Here is a 9,260-nt window from a genome sequence, read left to right as displayed (position 1 = left end):
TGGGGAGCTGGTCTAGGGATTGGTTATCAGGGCGAGCAGGGGGCCCAGTTCTGGTCCTGGTCCCTTTGCTGACTCCAGGGGCATCTATCCCTCTGGAGACCTCAGTCTTCATACCTGTACCGTGGGGTGGGGGCTTGGGTCAGCACAGTCAGCACACACTCCCCCCAGCACAGTCACTTTGGGCCATCCTTGGACCTGAGTCTCCTCTTTCCCCACGTGCACCAAACTTGGCCCCAGAGCTCAGTGCCCTGCAGAGGGCTGGAGCTCAGGGCTCAGAGCCCAGTCAACAAGGGAATCATCAGCAGAATTCTGCAGGAATTCAGGGCTCGTCCAAGGCTTCGGGTAAGGGAGCAGGGATGGGGGTTCCTATGCCACCCCCTGCCCCCCAAGCCTTGCCTGACAGTAAGCCCCACCCAGGTCCTCGTGCAGGAGTCCTAGTCTGAAGGGATAAGCAGGAACCTATCTGATGGGTGTAGAGGCCTCTCCCCCAGCCCACCCCCAACCTAGCAGGCTCATGGTTCTCTGCTGGCCAATAATTACTGTAGATGCAGTTTGGGGGCAGGAACCCCAAAAATGAAGTATTGCCTGAGGTTGCCAGAAGCCCTTGCCACCTCCACCCCACCCCCCGTTCGACCTTGCCTGACCTTAGGGTCCAGAGAGAGGACATGCCACCCCCTTCATTCCCCACCTCCTTCGCCCTACTGAGGACAGCAGCTGGCCAAAGGAACAGCTGAGCTGACCTGGGCTGGAGGACTAAGGTATGTTCTTTCCTGCAGCCTCAGGCCTCCCTGGCTTCAGTCTCCCATATGGGACTTGGGCTTCAGTCCCTCCAGCTTGACCCTTCGGCCACTCCCCAATTCACTAAGAACTTTCCATTGGACACGTTTGATCTCATAAGCCTCCCTGGAGGAAACCTTTCAAATGACGCATGACAGGACCTGTCCAGAGGCCTCAGGAAGGTTCTTCCGAGATCCTGTGATTCCCTCCCTCCTCATGGGGAAACTGAGGCTCGGAAGATGTGGGGCCTCCCCATAGCTCCTGGGGGGGAAGATGAGAGAGGGGCAGGGTGTTTGAAGTCCAAATCTCCAGCGAGTAACTTCCCTGTTCTGCAGAGACACAGGACAAGGTGGTGATTTTTCTACCATGGAGGACTCAGCACGACCACGGAGATGACCCAGTCCCTGCCTTCAGGGGCTCAACAGCCTCTCAGGATAGAGGCAAGAATCAGAAATCCTGAGGTCTCACTCGCTGGGGGCTGGCGGGGGTGGGGGGGTGCCCACATCCAGGAAGACCTCAGAGGGGACATTTGAAGGACATATGAGAGCCCCCAAGTCGAGAAGGGAAGTGCAAGTTAGACAGCAAGAAGCAAGAGCAGAGGTAAGAGAGCTCACCCAGGGTTCAGGAACCAGGAATCCCAGGGCGCCGGGGCCCACAGAGATGTGGCTCCCAAAATACTGCCTCATCGTGGGAGCCTCCAAGCCTCTGAGCCCAGCCCAGCACACAGCAAGCACTCCAGCGTCTGATGAGTGAGTGACCTGATCCAGGGGGCCACAGAAAAGCCTTTGAGCAAAGTGGCCTTGTCAGGGCCGAGCTTCCAGGACACTTCCTTTCTCTCTCCTTCTCTCCGCTTGCCCCTTCGGCCCCCAAATAGTCCTCTGTGGTGATGCTGGAACTGGAAAATTGATATGCAACCCTGAGTTGGAGGAGCAGGGTAGTCACCCTTCCATCTGGGGTTTCTGGAGTTGGCTGCGGGGGGAGGATGTTGCCGGTGGGGACAGGATATATTGGATGGCCCTGAGGTCAATACTCTTGTTCCCTGTCTCTGCACGCCTCGCACAAGCCCAGGAAGCCAGGAAGGAAAGGGGTGCAATGGGGATGCAGGAGCCTAGACCATGGCCTCCCTACGGATGCATGACTGAGTATGGGGCCGTCAGGACCTCTGCTTTGCACCTAGGAAATGGGGCCCCCGAGGTGGAGTGGTGGCCCAGGGCAGGCAGGACCTGGGTGTGCAACTTTGGGTGGCATCCTGCCCTCCCTGGGCCCAGCCAGCTGCCAGGGCCCCCTCCAGTTCCGGGGAGGTCTCTGAGCTCTGCAGAGCCACTCTCCTGTTCTCCCGGGAGCCTCCTGAAGGCGGTGGCTCAGCTGTCCCCAGTCAGGGCCCTTCAGCCTCTCCCACAGCCCTCAGGAACCTCAGAGGGCCCTGGGTGTTGGGAAGGCCCGGGTACCTGCTCTGGATGGGCTGGATGACCTCTGGCACACCATTGCCCCTCTCTGGACGACGCTTTTCCACACACAGTTTTATAAACTTCCCCAAAGTGCTTCCCCTTTCTGGCCAGTTCAGCCAACGTCCACGGTGCCTCTGGGCCAGGCTCTGTGCCGGGTACTGGATAGCCGGCAGACACTGCCCTAGTCCCAGCCGAGATGTTCCCGGTGTCATTGCCAGCTCGTTGCTTCACCCACCTAGTGTCCCCTGAGGTATTCAGGACGAGAGGAAACTGAGGCCCAGACAGATGGCCCAGACATCTTCAAATGGCCCAGCATGACCAAGGACCACCCACATGGACGGTCCCTCCAGGCCAAGCAGGGCCCAGTGTCAAGACCTAAGGGTCCCCCAGCCAAGGTCTCCCCCAGCACAGCCCCTAGCCAGGACCTGGTGTCTGAGCTAAGGCCCTCCCCACTGCCTCCTCCTTCCTGGCCCCTCGTCCCTTCAAACCGCAGGGCCTAGCCGGCCTCTGGAACGCGTGCCCAGGACCTCGGTGATATTTTGAGTTTAAGAAAACTTTGCAGTCGGCAGGAGCTCTTAAAGGTTATAAATAGCATCAGCGGGAGCCCATGGCCGGAGCTGCGGAAACACGTGTCAAACACGCCTGGGAGGGGTACTCCGAGGCGCAGACCCCTCCACCCCCCACGCCCCCTCCCCAACCAGAGACCCACCAGGCTTCTGGGGATTTTACAGCCACTGGAGCGGAAAGTCACACCCCACCCGGAAGGCCTCTGAGAAACAAGACTCCATTCTTGCCCGCCCCCAGGGTCCGGAGTGGTAGGCCAGGTTGCGGGGGCATGTGGGGCGCTGCTGAAAAGGGATCTGGGGTAGGAGGTCTTGCTCCCACCCACTCCCTCCCCACCACCACCAGGTCTCCATTCAGCTGCCCCACATGAGAACTCCAGGGCTGAGTTGGGTTTTGGAGCGCATCCACTCTAACCCAGTCAGCAGCAGCCAGGGACAAGCCCAGGGTGAAGAAGGGCTTCTTCCAAGGTCACTTAGCAGCTGGGAAGCACTCAGACCCCAAGTCATGGCTCTTTCCACCAAATGCTGCTGCCGCCCTTCCATTTCGAGGGCCCACAAGGCAATACCTGACCCCACCGGAATAAAGTCCAGTTGGAGGACTGCAGACAATGTGAAGGGCCCCTGGTAGGAGTCACCCCAGTCTTCACCTGGAGGTGAGCAGATCCCACAGCCCCATCCAGTCCCCACGTTTCCACTTCTGGTGGAGCTCTCCAGTTGAACAGATGAGGAAGTGAGCGCTGAAGAGGACTAGGGACTTCTCCCCAGCAGGATACACACCCCACCACGTAGGCACTGTGAACGTCCAAGGCCAGGCATGGGGTCTCCACAAGGAAGTCAGATCTGGTCTGGGCCAATGTGGTCTCAGGCTTGCCTTGGGGGCCATGCGATCTGAGGACATGCTCTCAGGACTGAGGGGACACAGCCGTGCAGGCCCCCTGGATTTTCCCAACTGCTCTGCAATGTGCATGGGTGAGAATTATTACTCCAGTGCAAAGATCTGGAAACTGAGGTGTGTCTGAGGCTCCCATCTGCCATCCCCAGTCCTGCCTCATTCCTGCCCCACCTGCTGCCCATGGCCCCCAGCAGGTCTGGGGGTAGCAGCCAGGCCTGGCGTCCAGGCGTTCTGAACCTCAGGGAGCCCCAAAGGGTTTATGGGGCTCCAATGAATGGGCCTGTTGAGCTCAGAGGGGGCCGGGCCCGAGTAAACATGACTGGGTCTGAGCTCCTTTCTCCCCCTGCCTCCTTCTCCAGGACCCAGGACCAAAATACGACTTCCTGCCCCCGGAGCTGAGGGCCAGACTCGCCCCTCAGAGCCCTGGGCTGGGGCCTGCTGGAAGAACACAGCGTGGCCTGCACAGGCGGCCCCCGAGACTTGAGGGCAGTGAGGACCTCAGGTTTTCTGATTCATAGGTCTGCATCCAAGACCCAAGTGCTTGGGCACTTTGTGGGCCCCTTCAAGCTTTGGACTTACCATCTGTTAATGACAGAACAGGAAACTGAGGCCACGAGCGGGATGAGACCCACAGATCAGGGGAGAACAGGCACTGAGGCCCGGCCTCCTCTTATCTTGGCCAGTAAGGACCCGAACAGTGGGAAGACACAGCTGCCCACTGAGCTGTAGAGCTGAAATCTGGCCTCCCACTGGCCCTGGTCACAGAATGGTCTGTGCGCCCTGGGACACCCCTTGGAGCTGCCCACTTAGGAGCAGCCCAGCGCCGGGGGCAGGAGCCCTGTACGTGATGTTTGTCATTCTTACCATATCTACTCTCTGGGCCTCATTTTCCCCACCTGGAGGCCAGGTTTTAACAAGCTTCCTGCCTCCCTTTCCAGCTTGTGAACTAGAAAGTACTTTGGAAACTGTGAAGCGTGGTACCCTCCCCAGGAGCCTGGAAGACCTGAGGACGGGTCACCTCTGGTGATGGGGGCCTTAGGAACATGCCACAGCAGCTGGGGGGAGGTGGTTTGGAGCCAGCCTCCTCACGCGCTGGGCACTGGGGGCTACGGCTGGAATGTGCTGAGCGGCGGTGGCCACGTGAATCATTACACCTCGTCAGGCTGAGCCTGAGACTTCCAAACACAAACCAGCTCCAGCTGGGCTCAGGTGGAAGGGCAGCCTCCAACCAGGGTCTCCTGGCCCTGGGGTGAGTTTCCAGGATCTCGTACGGTATCTTCCTCCCTGTCTCTCCAGCCCTGGTTCTGCCACAGCTCCTTCCACAGATGCAAAGAGGAAGGGCCTCCTGTCCACAGCCCCTTGCCTCCGTGACCTTAGGCTGCATAAGAGGTGTTGAGCCTGGGAGGCACTGGGGGGCACCCAGAGAAGGCTTCCTGGCTGGTTTCATGCCAGGAGACTATATTCCAGGGGGCAAGAAGTCAGATATGGGGCCGGCTGAGTGGCGCGTTGGTTAAGAGCTGGCTTGGGACGCCAGAGGGTCCCAGTTTGGATCCCACATATGAGGGCCAGCGACACTGCCCTCTACAGCTAAGATGCTGAACAACAGCTCAACCTGGAGCTGGGCTGCTGAGAGTCGCCGGCGACGGCGTAGGCTGCAGCCCCTGCTGCAGTGGGTTGCCATGGGCTACCGTGTGTAGCCAGCAGCCAGCGTGAGCGGCCAGCAGCCACAGTGAGCGGCCGTCCAGAAGCCGGCGACTGACCTGCCTCGCCCGGGAAGAGCGCAATGATGGTGCCAACTTGGGCCAGTGAAGCAACGTCCTCCACAACTAGACTGAAGAACAAAAGGACAGCAACTTGTCTGTTCCCCTTCCCCCAATTCCCCAATAAAAATCTTTTTTAAAAAAAAAAAAGGTCAGATATGGGGTGGCTATGGGGCTGCAGGGTTCCAGTCAAGGGATGGGTGGAATGAGAGTCCTCCTCTCTCTCCTGGCTGGCAGCCACTGGGTACCTGGACACTGGTACGCTTGGACCTGCCTCTGCTCCCCCACCAGGGGTCTGGGACAAAGTCCTAGGCTGGTGCAGGACTTGGTAAAAAATAATTAATTTTTCTTTTCACGTGAAAGCTCTGACTCAGGCCTTTCCCTGTCCTGAACAGCAACATCCTTGCTTAGGCCTGAACCACAGAAGCTGCTCAGGTCTATCCATGGCCTCCCCATGGCCAACCTGAGTCTGCTCTGCAGCTCCAGGCTCAACTTGGAAGGCCGTGTGGGCTCCAGGTGAGTGGGGACCAGGGACTCCCAGGGCCTGAGTGCAGCTGGGTGGGGGCAAGGCTGTGGTACCCCACAGGGTTAGTGTGTGTGTCCTGTGCCATACTGTGGGTCAGACAAGGCATGCCTGCATGGAGACATCTGTGCATCTGGCGCTACAGCAACAGGGGGTGGGGGGGGGCTGTGACCACGTGATCAGTAGGGACAGGAAACCCACACCGCCAATCGCCAATCGCCCTGGGAGTGCTCCCTGGCTGGGACAGAGCCTCCAGGCCCCCTGTGCCCCCAGCTCCCCTCCTTTGGCCTTCCTGAGAGGTGAGAAACTGGGCTTCCTGCTGCAGTGGGAGGGGGCTGCCCGACCAGCTGCTGTGGGAGCCTCTAGTGACTCAGCCTTGTGGGGGGGTGTTTATGAGCAGCCGAAATGGCTGTAAAAGTGGCACCTCAGTTCACTTATGGCCTGGCCATCCCCTCCCCTACGGGCCCCTTGCCTTGAAAAGCTTCCAGAGGGGCCTGGAACCGGAGAGAGATCCAGGATTAAGGCTTGGGCGGAGGCTCAGCCTGGGGTCAAGGTTCAGCCCGGGGCTAGAGGTCAGACTGGGATAAGGACTCAGCCTGGGGGTAAAACTCATTCTGGGATCAGGGTTGAGATTGGGATTGAGGCGGATTTAGGCTAGGATTGGGGGGGGGGGAAGTGTTGGGGGTCTGCAAGCCATTGGTGGCCGAGAGCCCCCAGGCTGGGTCAGTGGGTTTTCTGAGTGAGTCGAGCCCAGGCTGCAGAGCTGAGAGCTGAGCCACTGTCTTTCCTGTTTGAGTCTGGTGCCCACCCTGCCCCCAGGGCCTGTGTACCTTGGCCAGAGCCCTGCTAATGCTGGTGGTGGCAGCAGCAGAGGCCTGTCAGCCTAGAGCCATTACATTCGAGTCCAGCCCCGGCTCCAGTCCTGAGCTCCAGCTTGACCATCTTGGCCCCTCCTTCTAGGCCCCAGCCCGGGATCAGAGAGGGAGGTCCCCCCAGAAACTCGCTCCTACTTCTGGCCCCCAACCAGGCCTTTAAAAAAAAAAGCCATTGAAACTGACCTGAAACTGACCAGAAACTGACCCTGGGGCCCTGGGGCTTGGCTGTCATAAAGGACAGGCTGGCTCTGCCACGCACTAGGGTGCTACCAGTTAATGTGTGACACCCCACCCCCATGGTGGCACTTTAACCAGAGGCCTGGAGGTGATTTAGGGGATCAGTGGCCGCACTCACAGTGGGGGACTGTCCAGCAGGGGGCATTGAGGTGAGACACATGGGGTGGGACGTGAGTTATGGGTAGGATCCTTAAAGGGCCGAGAGCCCATCACACCCCTCTCTGCAGCCCACTCTGGTCCTTCCAGATACAAATATTGTTTCCAAATCTCAAGCTTTCTGATGTCAGACCTGAAAAGGACCCTCCATCAGCTCCTAGTTTTACCTATCAGTTCCCGCCAATCCCTCCGTGAATGTCCTTTTCCTGTCACCAAGGGGCAGGGGTAAGTCAGTGGTCATCAAACCGTAAAACAGAACAGAATTGCTTTCAGACAGAGACATAAACATGAGACCATCACAATAGAACACTAAAAAATTACAAGTGTTTTTTCAGTGCCCACTCGGGGCACCTGGGCCTCTGTCACCAGAGGGGACACACACCATAGGGGACAGCCCCCAAGTCACAGCCCCACCCTCATTAACAGAGAAGATGGGGATACAAGGAGGGGGTGATGTCCTTTACACCAGGCGGAGAAGCCCCATCCTGGCAGATGAAGCTACAAAGACAAAGGCAGGGGTGTGAACACGGGAGAAGGCCAGGAGTCTCTCAGACAGGACCTGTTGCAGAGTCGTCTTTGGAGGAAACTGCCTCAAACAGCACAGTCTTCAAACAGCAGGACAAGAAACGTGAGGGTAGTGGAGCACAGAGGAAGGTGTGGCCATAGAATGTATGGAGAAGACAGATATGGATACAGTCTGAGAGATGGGCGCTTTGAGCCTGGAGAGGGTAGGCTGCCAAGAAGGTTGGCTGCGGCTGGATTCCGGTGCCTTAGGCGGTGGGCTTGGGGACCCATTCACATTGAGGGGGTGAGTTTGGGGGCTCTGCGGAGCTTCATTTCCACGGACTGAGGCTAGGGAGCCCTCAGAGCCGGTAGGTCTGGACACCCACCCTCCCAGGCACTAAAACAGTAAAGTTGAAAAGGGCCCCTTGAATCAGCTGGTGAGCTCTCCATTTTACAAACGAGGAAACCGACACCCAGCTGGCAGGAGAGTCGTCGTGCCCAGGATACACGATTGGTAAGTGGGCAAGCAGGGGCTGCCACTTAGCGGGAATGCTTCCCAGGGCCCCCGACAGTCACGTTAGCTTCCTCCGGACCATCCTCAAAGCTCTCCGCTCCAGGAATCCCCAGGCCTTCCGGGCACCTGGCACTGAGAGGCAGTAGACTTGAGGTCTCGGGTCCCCTCTCCTGGGAGCTCCGACGAGCCCTCCTGCCTGAGCACGCAAGCCCCGCCCCGCCCGGGCCCTGCCCCCAAAGACTCCTCCCTCCTTTCCCCCAAGTTGACGGTCCCCAGTAGACCAGAGCCCGCCAAGAGCGTTTGGGGGTGTGACCCGGTGGGAGAAGGAGGCGGAGCCCGCGGGAGGGGGTCCGGGCTGAGCCCCGGGTCCCGCGGCCTCTAGCCGCCCGGGGTGGAGTCAGGGGCGGAGCTGGAGAGGCCGGGCGGCGTCTAGATGGGTCAAGACGCGGAGAGACCGCGACTCTGGAGGGGACTAGGGAGGCAGAGGGGCGTGAGGCCGGAGACGTGGGCAGGGGCAGGGGCAGGCAGACCCCCTGGGGAGGCTCCCGAGGCAGGGGTTCCCGGCGAGGGCCGGCGGCCGCGGCCAAGCCGGACTCGGGGCCAGCCGCGGAGCAGCCTCCCCCCAGGAACCCGGTCCAGCGCCAGCGGGAGTCCCGCGGGTGAACGGCGCGGCGGCCGCGGGCGTGCGGGGTGCCTCCGGTGGAGAGGGCCTGCTGCGAGCCTGAGGGTCCCTAGTCACCGACCCGGGCCGGGCGATCAGAAAAAATAAAGTCTGTGCCTTCCCGGAGAAGAGCATGAAGGGGTGGCAGGGTCCCCGGGCATGTCCCGGGCCCCGATGTCAGAGCTCCTCGGCTCGGTTCCCTCGACACTCACATCCCTCCGCCGTGCGACCCCAGGCCTCGGCCTCTAGAGCAACGTCCCGGGCAGGGGGCCGCGGGCTCCGTCCTGCCGCTCCGCACACCGTGTCGGAGGCGGCCGCGGGGGGCGGGGGCGGGAGAGGCCCAGGGAGGG

At 60.0% G+C, this 9,260-nt stretch overlaps 1 protein-coding gene across 5 annotated transcripts in view; it reads left to right on the top strand.

Annotated features, from left to right (window-relative positions):
- The first annotated feature begins 5,809 nt into the window (after positions 1-5,809).
- Positions 5,810-9,260, top strand: part of PTH1R (parathyroid hormone 1 receptor) — a 25,554-nt gene continuing 22,103 nt past the window's right edge. The window contains exons 1-2 of one of the 5 annotated variants that reach the window (XM_019634413.1): positions 5,810-5,956; positions 8,198-8,249. In XM_019634413.1, the coding sequence (XP_019489958.1) occupies positions 5,895-5,956; positions 8,198-8,249 (114 nt within the window). In that variant the 5' untranslated portion in view covers positions 5,810-5,894. Of the gene's footprint in view, positions 5,957-6,146; positions 6,263-8,197; positions 8,250-9,260 lie in introns of those variants that run through there. The other 4 variants (XM_019634421.1, XM_019634435.1, XM_019634426.1 and 1 more) reach the window with 4 other exon arrangements.

This window comes from Hipposideros armiger, unplaced genomic scaffold, assembly GCF_001890085.2.
Source record: "Hipposideros armiger isolate ML-2016 unplaced genomic scaffold, ASM189008v1 scaffold_18, whole genome shotgun sequence".
Taxonomy (NCBI): Eukaryota; Metazoa; Chordata; class Mammalia; order Chiroptera; family Hipposideridae; genus Hipposideros; species Hipposideros armiger.
This window is presented reverse-complemented; position numbering and strand designations above follow the sequence as displayed.